Source organism: Nylanderia fulva, unplaced genomic scaffold (assembly GCF_048542155.1).
Source record: "Nylanderia fulva isolate GAGA-0341 unplaced genomic scaffold, ASM4854215v1 Scaffold13, whole genome shotgun sequence".
In the NCBI taxonomy this organism is placed as follows: Eukaryota; Metazoa; Arthropoda; class Insecta; order Hymenoptera; family Formicidae; genus Nylanderia; species Nylanderia fulva.
The window spans coordinates 5,539,214-5,555,636 of NW_028189518.1; the positions used below are offsets into that span (position 1 = coordinate 5,539,214).

At 32.1% G+C, this 16,423-nt stretch overlaps 2 protein-coding genes across 5 annotated transcripts in view; both read right to left on the bottom strand.

The window, feature by feature from the left end:
- Positions 1-214: 214 nt before the first annotated feature.
- Hrb27C (Heterogeneous nuclear ribonucleoprotein at 27C) overlaps positions 215-16,423 on the bottom strand; it is a 42,702-nt gene continuing 26,493 nt past the window's right edge. For 2 of the 4 annotated variants that reach the window (XM_085479844.1, XM_085479849.1), the window contains one exon: positions 1,319-3,132. In XM_085479844.1, the coding sequence (XP_085335970.1) occupies positions 3,002-3,132 (131 nt within the window). In that variant the 3' untranslated portion in view covers positions 1,319-3,001. Of the gene's footprint in view, positions 3,133-5,966; positions 7,484-16,423 lie in introns of those variants that run through there. The other 2 variants (XM_085479846.1, XM_085479845.1) reach the window with 2 other exon arrangements.
- Positions 8,565-14,265, bottom strand: prage (RNA exonuclease prage). The gene has a single exon (XM_085479850.1). It carries the CDS (start codon positions 13,339-13,341, stop codon positions 12,550-12,552), a length of 792 nt encoding a protein of 263 aa, XP_085335976.1. The 5' UTR covers positions 13,342-14,265; the 3' UTR covers positions 8,565-12,549.

Genomic DNA, 16,423 nt, shown 5'->3' on the forward strand with positions numbered 1-16,423 from the left:
TTAATTATTATTGCAATCGTTATCTAAAAACAAATCTATCAATTTATGACTTAACAATTAAATAAGCCTAATTTTTTCTTTAAAAAAATAGCAAATATATCGCATTTCCAAAATTACGAACAGGAAACTAGAGCTGAAAGGAAAAAAGGATTAAGATCAGAGAGAATAAAATATGACACGATAATTCGTGAATAATTAATAACTCCGCTAAATGTTTCTATTAAAAATGTGAACGTTTATTAATATTAATTATCTCTATGCTATAAAAGAATGCATGTGTCGCCGGCTTCTTGGCTCGCAGTAACCAAATATTATGAACAATAATATAGCATCAGCGCTGAGGATAAAAATTGAGATGGTGCCATCAACAGCAATCATACCGCGACGGGTAACTCTATATAATTCCTTAACTGTAATCTTAATATTATTATTACAAATATTACACGACCGTACGTGTTGATCAGCTCTGCTTTCGTTGTTGCAATTATCTTCTCAGAATTCTCTTTTAAAAAAATTTGCAAATTTATCGCGAAAGTACATTTGCCAGAACGCAAGTGGACCAAAAAATATAATCAATACGCATTTTCTTAGATGCACTGAAATATATATATATATATATATATGTATATATATATATACATACATATATATACATACATGGGGATTTACATTTTAACATAAGATACAACCGTACATGCATATAAATATATTTCCATATCTAACCACTACACTTATCCCTTATCGCTATCGCAATTTTATTAAATACGTTTGGCATTTTTTAATCTTATCTATCTTTTTACAAGATTGCCCAATTTGTCATGACTCTTTTTTCAAAGTCTCAAAGTGATAAAAGATTAACGAGCGCAAATATCCAAATAGATATTTATATTTTTCATTTTTAAGTAATTATAATCTTTTACTCACTTTGTGTATGAAAAATTATTTCTGATCATCTCTCTCGGCTCGACACGTTTAAAATGAGATTTCAAATTGAAATACAAAAATCTATTCTTTCTCCATTTAAATGTCTTTATAAAAACAATTATGAATAAATAAATAATAATTATATAATAACATTTTTGCGAATCAATGCATTATTGCTTCTCGTTAATAAGTCATTAATAAGCAACAATGTGTGAAAATTTTTTTCACATGTAAATAAATTTTAACTATAATAAAAAGAAATTGAATATTTTTTTATTTCGGATACCGAGATTTTAAAGCATGTCGAATCGCAAGAGAAGAAAAAGAAATAAGATATCAAGATCGGGGCACATCTTTGCTCTATGTCTTTCGCGTCTTTAAATTTTTTTTTTTTACCTCAAGTCCATAAGCCTCGCGTCATCCAGTCAGTAAAATGAACAGGACGTCTAGGAAATAAACTTCCTACGACAGAAATCGAAAAAAAAAAAATATTAGGTTCTATATTTTAATGCTGTCGTCGCGACAATTATAATCAACAAGAAACGTAGAAACACGAAAAGTGGAAACAATTTGATCTCGCGCAAATCAAAGTACGAAAATAAAAAAATTTATTGAGAGACTTAAGACAATATAGGTCGCTACAATTAATGCTAAAAATAAATCAAACTGAAAACTCTTGAATTATACAATACTCGAATTATAAATAAAAAAACTATTTCTGTGTTATCGTTGTCGTGTCTTGTAACGCTGCCAATGAAATTTGTCATCTGTCGAATCAATTGGTTCCTTATTGCTATGCAATACGTTTCGATTAAGGATACACTAGTTTACTGTTCCTTATGCTAATCGACATTTCTGCTCGCAATATAGCGCTAATTTATGTACATTCAATTTCGATCGCATCTGGGATCATGCACCAAACGTCAACGTGCATTCGCAAAATCATCGCTTAGATTGCTTCACTTGCGTTCATAGAAATCAAATGTCTCTCTAGCTCACGGATTTTATGTTAGTTACTTAATTCGACATGCAGAAAAATGTGCGCGCATTTTGAAATTAAAAAAAATAATCAATACATCAAACGCTATATCTTTTTTTTATGTAATTCACTTTTAAAAAATTATTTATTAGTGATTAATCATTGATAACTTCTCATAAAACACTTAAGACATATAGCAAACGTTTAAAATTTAAGTAGTATGATATTGGAAAAATTTATTAACTTTTTGTAGAAAAGTATCGTTATTATTTGTAATAATAATACATATATATTTATAAATTTATATATATGTAATATTTACATTATATAATTGTAGTTATAATTTTAAATCTTTTCAAATTTTAGTATTTTATTATTATTATGATAAAAATTAGACTATTATAATAAAAACCATACACATCATCAAGATTATTATTGAGATTTTATTCAAAGAATTATACGACGAGTTTTACGTGAGATCTATAAAAAGAGTTCAGTGTGAAAAATTGATTTCAATTTCAATAGGAATAATGCTCGCTGTATGCATAAAATATCGCGATATATTTCCCCGTGAGTGGCACCAATCTATGAAATATTTTATTAATCTTAAATTTACTTGATACATTTTTTAATATTTTTTTCACAATGATCGTCCAATGGAAAACAGATGGAGTAACTTTGCGATTTTTCGTTCGCGAACTTTCTCCATTTATTTTTCATTAGCTCGCAATTGCAAGTTCCACAATTTTTCTCTATCTCTCTCTCTCTCTCTCGCTTATCCTTCCCATCAAATATTGTATGCTTTGTCAAAATCGAATAATGTCGCATATTGTTCATCGAGTGTACGCGTAATGCATGCTCACGCGAATATAATCGACCTATTTTTTCTACGAATCTTCACCGCAGACTTGACTGAGTCCATTGAAAAATTCAGAGAAAAAATTCAATGAATTGTATGATTAAATATAAATCATTTATTGTAATAAGTATAGTTAGTTATATGCACATGTGCATTTGCATATGCATTTGCATATAACTAAGAAGAAAAGATGGGAGGTTCAAAGCGCAGATTATTTTGTTGATTTTGTTTTATTCCTCCTAGCGACGATAAGGATGATAATTGTTGGTACCGGACGATGATCTCTCTCCTGTGTAACCCCTTTGGGGGCCACCGCTGTAGTTGTTGTCCGTTGTTCCTGGTGCAGCAGGAACGCTCGAGGATCCATATCCTGCATAGAATCGCACAAAAGAACATAGTACTACGTGCCAGGACGTGGCGAGAGGATACGTAACCGGAGTAGGTGGTACAGAAGTGGCGCGTGTTACTTTACAATAACTCAAGACTGATCTTCAATGGGTGGTCTGATGATTGAATATGGAAAATGGAGGAAGCTTAACTCTTTGCAATCCAAATTAATATATAGATCATTCAAAACAAATCAATATTGTAATAAAGTAATATATTTTTATCTGTTTTGTGGCGCGTTTAAATTCTCCACGAATTTAACCAACATAAATTTGATATTTTACATATTAAAAATAAAAAATTTATATATATATATATATATATATATATTTTATACTTAATATTTTATATTTTAGTTACATTTACGATTTCCATATTAATTTGAGATTATTAGAAGTACGGTTTATTAAGAGATTATCGTAGGGTTTAGATAAGATGCGATAGTATTCTTAATATCGTATATAGAATTGCAAAGAGTTAAAATTAAAGAATAGAATTTGCAAAAAAGCAAAATTGATTTAGAGAAGAGAATGGAAAGAGCAATTAGAAGAATAGCCCTGAGAGGCTTTCGCAAATTCAAAATCGAATAGATAATTCGAGACAATTTATCGCTTGATATAAATGCATGTCATTTTATAAATAACAGCATATTGTAATTATAAAGACAATTTTAATCAATAAATTTAAGTCAATATTATTTTAAAAAATTAAATAGATGGAATAATAGTGAAACTGATAACTTAATAAACAACTAAAAAGTATGAAAACTGAAGTAGAAGGCTCTGAATATCCACAAATAGAGGGAAGTCAACTAATTAAGAGCCAAGCACGATAAACAGCACGCAAATTAATTTTTCTTATCAAGTATTTTATTGCACTTTTATGTTTCGGTCCCAATATCAACAACTGTCAAATATAAATAAAAATAAATCTTATAAAGCACAGATTGTGAACTCAAATCCAGTTTAAACATTTTACAAGATTTTCCGCACAATTAATTAAAATCAACAAAATGTAATCTCTTCCTTAATAGCTAGAAAAAGGAAGCTCAATAAGTTTCTTTAATGTGAGAATTATTGAGATTCACAGATAGACCATGCATGATTCAATCTATTTTATCGTATGTATTTTTACATTAACAAAATTTAATATATATTCCGTATTATATTTGTACAAAAAATTTGAAATAATCTATAAAATCTACATTTGATAAGATTTAGTTTTATCTATATTTGACAATTATTGATAATGTGATCGAAATTGAGACCGAAACGTACAATATTTAATAAAAAAAAAATAATTTGCGCATTGTTTACCGCGTTGTTTGGCTCTTAATTAGCACGTTCCCCTTTACTTATGGGTAAAAAGTATGATCCACGATATAAATAAGTTAGATGAAAAATATATTTTCTATGTGTTCTTTCGAAATTAAAATATGAGAAAAAAACTAGCTTAAAAAAAATTTCAATATACAAAAATCATATTTTATAAATTGAAATGCCTCGAATTTACAAATCAATTTTCATAATAGATTTTTTCTAATGCCAGAAATTATTCGTTCGAAACAAAAGTAAGAAAGAATAAAAAAATGTGCAAACAAAAAAAGATTAACGCGTATTTCCTTCCTTTCATTAGATATATTTTCTTGTATTTATAAGTACTTAAAAAAATTTATATAGTGGAATATACTCTAATATCACTCTTCTACAATCATATGCACGTGAAAAAAAAGAAAGAAAGAACAGTAAAAGAAAGCAAAACAAGAACACAGAAACGAAAAGAAACTGGCAGGAAATCATGAAAGCGTATTTATCCGGGACGAATTAAAGTGAAATCAGAGGGAAGCAGGCAAAAAATATAGTCGTGGTAGTATATTATGTATAGGATATGTATCTCGTGAAACGATCCGGGTCACAGGAAGGACAGATGGATGAATGGACGGATAGATGGACAGAATTTTGCGGGGATTAATTTGAATTCGAGAGCAAACAGACTAATCTCACCGATCTAGGGTCTCGAAAGAAGCTTTGCATACATCTTCTTGCCGGGTTCGAGAGATCCGAGTGCGCATCACAGCGGTTGACTCATATAGGGCATTCGAACGAATTTCGAGTCGCGAGAGTTCGTGATTAATTTGCAAAAAAAGGGACGTCCGAAAAGCGGGTCAACGGGGTCGCACTGACCTTACATCCGTTCACAGCGAGGCGCAGACACAAAACCGGAGCACCATCACGTCGACGATTTATCGATTTCCCTTTAACGCTTTCCAACTCAATTTCACCTGTATTAAAGACGACATCTTCGGATCTACGCGAGAATATCTATCGATTAAAGATCATTGACACTCATCGAAAGAACGTTACCTTCTTGAATTAATTCAGTGATCTGATAAGAGCAATCAAAATTATCTTTAATAATTTCTCATTCAATGGATCATTTGTGACGTTCTATCTATTTCTGACAGGAAAATAAAGAATTTAAATTATATTATTTATATATTAATATATAGAGAGAATAATAAAAATAATGATGTAACAAATCGAGTTTTTTAATTTTCTTTCGTCAAATATCAAAATAAATATATTCACGATATATTAGTCGTAGAATTGCTAACTTGCAATATTTGCAATTGAAAAGCGTTAAATGGATATATCTTGTGTTTTTATCTTTTTCAATGACTTATATTATTTTTAACTGTTAATTCCTTAAAACATTTATAGAGACATTATCGCGATTAAAGCTAACACATGTATGTATATATCCATAAAAAAAAAGCGAGACATATTTTAGGACTTACTACAAAAAGCTACTACACTCTAAAGATTAAGTGATAAAATTTAATGTTAGCTTAATAATGAAATCGTACAGCTAACATTGGATACGGTGGCTTAGCTAATCTTACTGTATAAACCGCGCGAGCGCATTCATTCCAAACTAATTTTCATAATTCTTATTTAATAATCTTACTGCGCGCTAATCTTTCGATTGCTGGAAACGAGCTCCAAAAAGTCACCGTATTATAAAATTAACAAATGGTAATATATAATCCAAACTACAGATATATCTATATATATGTAATACCCGTGTAGAGATTCCGGCCGGAAGTTACAAGCAAGTTATTTGCATCCATTCTCTCGCTCTCTGTCACTCTCGTCCATTCGCGCACTTATGAAACTGATCTCTCTCTCTATCTCTCTCTCTCTCTCTCTCTCGTTTCTGTTTTTCTCGGCCGTTCGGACGACATCGGTGTTTTTTAGCGTCTATAGGGATGGTAATTCGTGTGTTGGGTCAAGGAGAATCGTTGAGGACCCGGGGCGGCGTCTCCGTTAGGTATGAAGGTCGGACTTCCGGTTTCGACATTTTTGAATTTGGGGATCGGGAGGACGTCTGCGGGAGAAAAAGAAAGGAGAGATCGTTAAAGCTCGTTTCATCGTTTTTCTCGAGTGCCACTTTCTCTCGAGAAGCACCGAGTAAGATTCGCAACAGTCAAGGATAGTACGAGATGAGAAGAAAGGAATTAAAGGGGAGAGAGATTCGTTTTTCTCTTTGAGAACGGTCTTACTCCTTACTAAGTAGCTGAACACGAAGTCTCTCGAAGCTCCTAATTTAACCCTTTAACCGAGTTTTGTTTGCATAACATTACCACTATACTATATATTATATTATATATTCGTTATTAGTCTAAGTTCTTATCTAAAATTATTATTTAAATATAATTATATATTATCAATTAAGTATATATTATGACGCGAAGGTAATTTAAAAGCACCACACACGATAATATAATAGATTGTCATTATATTAAATTAATAACTCTTATGGATTATAAATTTTTAGATAATACATAGATTGTATTATCGAAAAATTTATTCTGATTATATTCAACTAAAATTATCTTCGTGCCATTTTGATATCGATTCATTGTTAGACGGCCTTGAGACGGTCATTTACATATACGTATAAATTATATCTATACTAATATATGAAACTATACTATTCTAATGTATGAAAATTACATATATATTAAAATTACGGATGTCAGATAAATGTTTTAATTGCCTGCCCGGTTAATGGGTTAAGTTTTACGATATACTTAGAGATTAAGCTTCGATTTATGATCAGCACTAAAGATTAAAATGATACAAACTATCTTTATATTACGGAGTTATAAAAAACTAAAAACTATTTCATTTACGTAACTTTAAGTATTATGTGTGTAAATTAATTATGTAAATTATTTATCTTTAAACACATAAATATAAAAATGTACTGACATACACATGCCAATATACATGTCAATACCAAGCCAACTCGAAATTGAGACTTTCTGCAATCTAAAAAAAAAAAATGCAAAAGACATCATTGCAATTTAAAAAAACGCGAAAGAAATTCTCGTTAAGTTAGATTATATATTTACAATATGAGAGCTATTCTCATTATAAAATTGCACGTCTCAGATTCGAAAAAACATGGCGGGATATAGTATGGGACGCGCATAAAACACTGCACCAATTTAAAACTTCTCTCCACCGTTTCGGATACGTTCTAAATATCGATATCAACAAAAATTCCCCTCCCCCCAAAAAAATTCATTCAATTAAAATCTTTTTTTTTTTTTAACAGTGGACCACCTCTCTATAATTTTGTTCTCGTTAATGATAGAAACGCCGTGCATACGAAAATTGTTGCGGTATGCAGAAAATGTTTTTCAAGTAAAAAAAAACACGTGCTCTAAAAAATTAGTGTCAAATTTAAATTCTCTTGGAGGATATCGCTTTTTTGATATCTTCCGCACAATATATATATATATATATATTGTGCGGAAGATATCAAAAAAGCGATATCCTCCAAGAGAATTTAAATTTGTATATATATATATATATTATATATATACAAATATATATATATATTTGTGTAATATATATATATATATATACACACACACATACATATGAGTGACATTTCTCGTTTGCGCCCACGATCACGTATGCACGGTGGAAATCGCAATGCATGAGGTAATTGCAAAACAGAAGCGACAAAAAGAAAGTAGAAGGTCACCTCGCATATCGGTGTCGATCGCATCATGATTGCAAGATCAAGAATCTAAGCAAACTCATGTAATCTCTTTTCTCCCGCGCTCTCTCATGCTTGCTGTCATTCGCACATTAATATATTTTTCTTATTTGAAAAAAAGATGCTTAAGAAAGAAGATTTCACACACATCCCGCGATTATACAACTCCTAAATATATTCTAATATATGATATAATCGCCACTGAAAAGAAAAATATTTATGCCGTGCAGTGTTTTAAGTCTTTCAAGCGCATGATAGGAAAATAATAAACTATAAGTAATTACGTAAGAGATACAATCTATAATTTAAGTGAAGGGATCGAAAGTAATTCGATTGATAATATGCAATTGATAAAACTCTTTTTTTCATCAATATTATTTTCTATTTAATCATTCCTCATAATCTATACCAGTGTGTATTTTTACGAATAATGATCCATTCTTTTCTCTATATTATATCATAGTAATCAGCATATCAACTTATCATCATTATATATGTATATATATTTATATATATATATATATAATATTATATTAATATTATTAATATATCTTAAGTATCAATTAATCAATTATTCTACTAGAAACACCATTAAGTATATTAATATATTTATATATATATTTATATGTGTGTGTACTCAATGATAATAATAATAATAGTAATAATAATAGCAGTAATAATCATAATAATAATATAAGTAGTAGTTGTAATAGTTCGTAATAGTAATAAGTATAAGTATATATAATATTATAATAATAAGTAGTATACAGTAACTATCATAATAGTACTGTTATTTTATGTCTCGTCGAGAGTGGGAGGAGGAAGTAAGAGCTTATGGTGTATGACGTACTCGTATGATGTATAGCGTGTGATAAAAACATGTATTTGTATCTATCTACGTAATGAGACTTGGCATGTATTGTATGTGTGTTTGTTTGTACTTATTTACCGAAAAAAAAACATTAAAAAACAAGTTACTCACGAATTGTTGCGTGTTATTCCCTCAATTACGAGTACGTAAATTAATTGGATCTAAGAAATATATATTACGTCGTAAAATATATTTCTTATATCGAAAGAAGATTCTTACATATTTCTTATACTTGATCGACAATCAATTGCAGATGGATAAAAATATCGAACAATTCGCGAGTGATTTGACTTGTTTCTTAACTCTCCTCGGCAAGTATATGTATTATGTATCGGTATGTGTCAAAAACAAGGGGAAACAACGAGAGGAAATCTGCGGAACGAGTCGACATCGATCTTCTCCTTCTCTGAAATGATCCTATCACCTTTAATGGATTAATTACATCGAAGTCGAAACTACATCAAAGATCGCTGTAAAAAGACACGAATGCACACATGTTTTTCTCGCACATCTTTTCCTCAAATACGCGTTCCTAACTTTGATTCACACTTTTACATCTATTCGATCTTCAAGTCTCTTCCAAATATTCTCCTCGATCCTTTTACCTCTAACTCGAGTCTAATCTACACCAATCATCAACGTGATCCACTTTTGAAGTACCTGTTTCATAACTGACGTCGACACTTCTCCCTCTCGACGTTTCAAATTCCTGCTCGTGTCCGATCTGTTTTGATACGCAATTCTTAATAACTCGTTTTCACTCCGATTTTTTTATTATTATTATATATCACGTAATGTATTCTTTCCATTACACAATCCCAGTTAAGTCACCCGCGCTCGATATTTTTACGCTCATACGTCTACGATATCTTATGTCACTCCGATTATGATGACGTATATGAGAATTTTTTTATACACTGAAAAAATTACATTCAAACAATTAGTTCCATGTACTTTTACATGGAAATTACTTGTCCAAAACTGGAAAAATTACTAAATTTTCACTGTAATTATTTTTATTCCAGATTTTGAAAGAAACACCGAAAAAAAAAAAAGGGGGGGCGTTTTAACGCAGGTTCAAATCCACCCAGATCCCAGTAGTAGGAATTGAGGAGAAAAATAAGTTGTCAAAACGAATATCTAGTATAGTGAAACGCAAACTCGAACAAACCTCCCCCACCCCCACACGAAATTATAAGTATAAAAACTTATATAGGTCAAGTGTTTCGTTAAAGTGTACCGTCTGCTCACGTGTTGCGTTTTAGATTTTTCAAGATCTAATGTATTAAGTTTAATGAAATAAAGGAAGGATAAAGTCTCTGGCAAAAGCTTTTGGGGACTCCAAACAAAAAGGTATTTTAATTATAAGGAAAAAAGTAAACATGGTGTTTGCAACAAAATACAGATCTGTAATAATGACTTTTGATTCACCCGTTTACTCACGCAAAACAAGAATAGACTTAAATGTCTGTGTCATTAATTGTACTGATGTGTACACATATACATATAATATATGCACCCTTGAAATGCATATACGAAGGTAAAATTACTATTTTTATGTAAAAATCATTGGTAATTTTAAATTTAATATTTTTACTTTATAAGAACTTAATTTATAAGCATTTATCTATTTTATTCAAAACATTATTTTATAGCATTTGGCATTTATACATTAGTAGCATTTCCTATGTGTAATTCCATGTTCGTAGTAGAATATTTTTATTCTTGAAAATACTTTTCATATGAAATTACATATAATCTGTAATCTTCCATACGAGTAGCAAATATTGCATGATTGTGCTGGGTCAGAAAAAAGCCAGGATATTTACGTAATTTTACACAAATATTTTTTCAGTGTATTAAAATTTTTTAAAATTCTCGAAAAATCCTCCCTCCGTTTGTCGTTCGTCCACATCTATCCTTCGCGGTCTCCCCCTCGTTCACCGAGTCAGAGATAACATCGCTAAAATTAGATAACGATCGTTAATTACTTTTTAATTACACCGGCAATTATCCTCCCTCTCCGTCAATCCGCCTCCATCTCCTCCTCCGCTCTCTCGCTCTCGCCATGTTCTTGTCTACACGCAGGATGCCTAATGTCCTGGCACACAGTCGAGTTCGATTCAACGACCGTTCCTTGACCTCTCTTGACGACTGACACGTCACGCACACATGCCCTCTACGAACCTACAAAATGTTGCATCGACAAAAAGATATGTGGCGAAAAGAAAAATAGAGACACAAAAACGCGCGGGAAATGCACTAATGATCGAGGATCTCTCTTTTTTTTTATTTTGTTTGATTTGTGACCGCAATTTTTTCTTTTCTCTCTTTCGTTCGATCTTCCGAACGAACGGCAGGTTCGAGGGACGTCGATTTGGAAATATTGCACCGGCACTCTTCATCACATCTTCGTTTTAATAAGCACTAACGGTTTTTAGCTATGTTTTTTTTCCTTTAATGCAAATACTTCCTACATACTATACGTAATGCAGCTTAATAAACTTTACTCTGTTTCGCGTGGTTTTTTTTACTTAGTAAGATTTGGCAAACCTTAAACCTGATTTCGACGCGCGTGATCGCGCGTCAACTTGTACCCCGTACAATCTATGCTCCTGTATTACTAGAAAGTGTGTGTATGAACGTCTCTCTCAGTGTGTGTAGGTATATATATATATATATATATATATGTGTGTGTCTGTCGTTTGGTTGTCAATGTCGAATATTTACGCTTATGCTGACTCGTCGTCTCGTAATCATTCGTGCAATCATACAGCCCTTTTGCTCGCTCTTTCTCACAATATTGATTCTTCCACACCGACTTTTCTGTTCGAGAAATTGGATTTATTCGTCTTTTTTTTCATACTATTTCTCAAAAGTCTTAATTTATGCATTATTTATCTCAAACTAGCAAGCGAAAGATCTTCAATTATTAACTTATCATCGAATTTTATTATGTTTCGATATAATTTTAATTTATTAAAATTATATTATGTCTCGACATAATAAAAATTATTGAATTATTATTATGTTTCGACATAATTTTAATTCATCGAATTGTTATTAAGTCTCGACATAATTTTAATTCATCGAATTTTTATTATCTCTCGACATAATTTTAATTCATCGAATTTTTATTATGTCTCGAGGTAATAGTAATTCATCGAAGTTTTATTATGTCTCGACACTTTGTAATTTTACTTTAATATGTTTCGGCGCTAGAAGTTGAATCATTCCCGCTGATTCCTGGTAATGATGCGCTGCCAATATTGAGACCATTGCTTTCGTTCTTACTGAAATTGCGTTCAGACTTTATAAGAATGTAGCGCGCGTTCCTACATTCATCTTTATCTCATACAAATTAATGCTGTTACGCGCTCTTCATTATTTTTTATTAATTTTTAATTAGATCACATGATATGATCTTTCATAGAAGTTCTTCCTCTTTATGCGAATTTAGGTGTTAAAAAGAGTATTTTCCATTCCAATGTTCCAACATTCGCCAGGTTGTTTGTACACTACGTCATATGTGATTTTATTTTCCTGCACATATAGTAACACTAGATCTTTGACTGCGCAGGCATCCTCGAAGGAATCATGCGTCTCTTGTATGATCCGGTTGAGTTTCCACTTCGCTAACCATTTTAATGAATGACAATACGGAAACGGTTTACTATGTGGGAACAGCACGGAAGTATCGATGATTTTATCGTGGAACAAGCGCAGCATTCTGAAGTCGCTGCCTAGATTATGACCGAATATAATCGTCTCAGCGTAGATTATGGTCTTCAGTTCTTTCTGAACATCTTCGAAGGTCGTGGTGACATTCAACAAATCCTGTTCCGTAATGCCGCTGAATCGAGTATTGTAATCGATGATTTCGCTGCTCGGCTTGACGAACTTGTTGTATACTATTTTGCCACACAAATTTACAACGGTGACTTTGATGAGCTCGAAACCATGTCGCGTGTAGCACATCTCGCAATCCAGAGCATAGACGGTGTGATTCTGTTTATCTTTAGACGATTCGGTATATACGTAACCCGCGAAGGGTCCGTTTATTCCAGGTTTCGTAAAGCCGTTCCACACATGTCCGTTCGCCTTCGTGCAGCCCAATGACAATTTCAATTTGTTACAGCATGTCCAGTATTGTTCTTCGTTGTATCTTCTGTCATGCAATTTGCCCCAATGATAAGAGCAACAGTCCTTCTTCAAGTACTCGCCAGTCTCGTCGACATAATATATCATTTGGCATCTGGTACACGTCCGCTTGTTTTTTTTCCGACAAATTCTCCTGCTCGTCTTCGAAAGAACTATCGGTTATGTAACCGCTATCATTGTTGTCATCTTTTTCTTTTGCAATGGCGGTTTTCTGGGACGGATATATTATGTTATTAATCATCGCGCAATTTCGAGAGTCGCTCTTCATTATTTTTTATTAATTTTTAATTAGATCACATGATATGATCTTTCGTAGAGGTTCTTCCTCTTTATGCGAATTTAGGTGTTAAAAAGAGTATTTTCCATTCCAATGTTCCAACATTCGCCAGGTTGTTTGTACACTACGTCATATGTGATTTTATTTTCCTGCACATATAGTAACACTAGATCTTTGACTGCGCAGGCATCCTCGAAGGAATCATGCGTCTCTTGTATGATCCGGTTGAGTTTCCACTTCGCTAACCATTTTAATGAATGACAATACGGAATAAAAATTCTTGAATTATTATTATGTCTTGACGTAATTTTAATTCATCGAATTTCTATTATGCACTGACATAATTTTAATTTATGAAATTTTTATTATGTCTTGACATTAAATTTGACATGACTGAATTCCAGAATTGTACTTTCCATCTCTTTCTACAAGTTTCATTAAATTAGTATCAAGCGTTTTATAAACTTCTTTTGGAATATAACTGTATTAATATTATCTCTTCAGTATTAATATTATTGCTAATCGTACATATCGATTTTGTGTTTGTATCATTCATTATTTCTATATTATTATTTAAATTTTCAATCATCTCCTTCAAAATCTTGTTGTCAGTATTACAGTTATCGATTTTCTTTGTTGTTATATTTAACATAGATGTTCTGTAATATTAGTAAATATTGATTTCAAATTCGGTATTGTATCTTATAATGGAAATATGTACATAATCTAAAAATCTAAATTAACTAAATTTCTATATATACATACTTTTATACATATATACATAATTTTAATTTACCGAATTTCTATTTCATTTTCTAAGAAACTGAAAAACTGTAATCAAAACCACTCAATCGCAAAATTAATAAACACTTATTCATCAGATTTTAATTATTAAATACATCAAATCCTTTAATATACATTGTATACTGTCTTCTTCTTCCTCAGCCCATTTTCGTCCACTCCTAAACGTAGGCCTCTTCCATAATCTTCCACTGTTGTCTGTCATTGGCTGCCATTAGCCAGTTCCTCCCTGCCACTCTGCGGATGTCGTCCACCCACCGCAATTGGGGTCTCCCTATGCTTCTCTTTGTCATCCTCGGTCTCCACTGCATTATTCGCTTCGTCCATCGGCTGTTGTTTTGCCTCGCGATATGTCCCGTCCAGCGCCATTTTAACTTTGCTATTTGCTCGAGAACGTCTGTAACTCCAATATTCTCGCGGATCTCCTCGTTTTTTATTCGATCTAGTAGGCTAATCCCCAACATAGACCTTTCCATTGCTCTCTGACATGTTCTCAGGCGGCCAGCACTGCTCTTTGTTATTGTAGCAGTCTCCATACCGTAGGTCATTACGGCGAGTATGCATGCCTCGAACACTTTTCATTTAAGGTTCGGGATTTTTCTGTTTTTGAGAACGTGACTCAGTTTACCAAAAGCTGCCCACGACAATCCCACTCTTCTGGTGATTTCTGCAGTCTGGTTTTCTTTCCTTTGTTTGAGAATGTGTCCCAGATACACACACTCCTCGACCACCTCCAGCGTGTCATATACTGTCACTACACTATAACCCCTCGATACATACAACTGTCAAAATATGCAATGACAGCCGCTCACGAAGTAAACACTATGACGAAACCAATCGGCATCGCGGATTAAAGACAAAGATACTTCGAGATATTCGAGAATAAATAACATGCCTTTTTTAGCAAGAGATAATCGACAAATAAAACAATATTAATTAATTATTTTATTTATTAATTCTTTAATAAATTTTGGTGTCAAAAGATTCATTGAAAAAAAAGACGAATTTATTCGATTCCTTCGATCCACCGCACGTCATCAGTCACTCAATCATCACACTTATCAATTCATAATCATTAAAATCTCATCAATCACTCACATTCTTCTGCTTCACTTGCACAAGTATTTGTTTCATTCGCGTTTCATTCTGCCTGTGATTTATCATATATCCCACTTTACTTTCTCCCGTCATCTTGCTCTCTAACAAAAAAATGAAATTACAACGACTTATATAATCAACGACTTAGATACGCTTTTCTTTTTTGTTTTACTTAAGAATTACGGAATAATTATGATTCTCACGAGAACACAATGGTTGGCATTTGTTGTTTCATTAAAAATATTTCACTTTTTCCTATTTTAATACTTGTCTACAACGGCCTTATTTCGAAAGTTACAAGTTTAATTAATTAATTAGATAATAATCGATACCTTAATTATTTTGACCCTATGCGCCGTACTCTCCCTCGTCCACGCTGTCGAAAGAAGCGGGACGACGGGTCTCTATATATATAATATTGTGTTTATGATAATTAAAACGAGTCAAGTGAGTTTCATTAATTATTTTTTTTCCTTTCTGCGTTAAGGTACTCTGAGATATATAATCGTTAATTTATAATACATTTGTACACAACTTATCCCTTAATCAATAATTATATCGATTTACCCCTATGACGTCTCGCCCAAGTTTCCACATTCATTCATCTTTCATCCCATCTGTCTTCTTCTGTCATCCCTGATCGCGACGTCTAACGTCGCCGATTTTAAGACACGATTTCAAAAAGAGCCCATGCAAATATCGAAATAACGTTTTCTGATCGGTATATGAGAGAATGAAAATAAGCGGTTTCACTTTGTTTCACGCGTAGCTAGAGCAATTTATTATTTATTTTTTTATTTTTTTTTTTATAGTATTTGCTTTAAGTGCTTGAAAAGATTGATTTATTCCAACATTTGCCAGCTAAATATATTTAAAGCCGTCATCGATCGTAATGTGATGCAATGTCGAGAACCGCACTCGAGAAGAAGGTAATATAATTAAATAAATTGATCGATCGATGATTGAGAAAAAGGGGTAGATTTTCTTTACAAT

Bases quoted from the DNA above. Each gene is read 5' to 3' on its own strand.
- prage (XM_085479850.1), bottom strand. From the start codon at position 13,341: ATGATATATTATGTCGACGAGACTGGCGAGTACTTGAAGAAGGACTGT.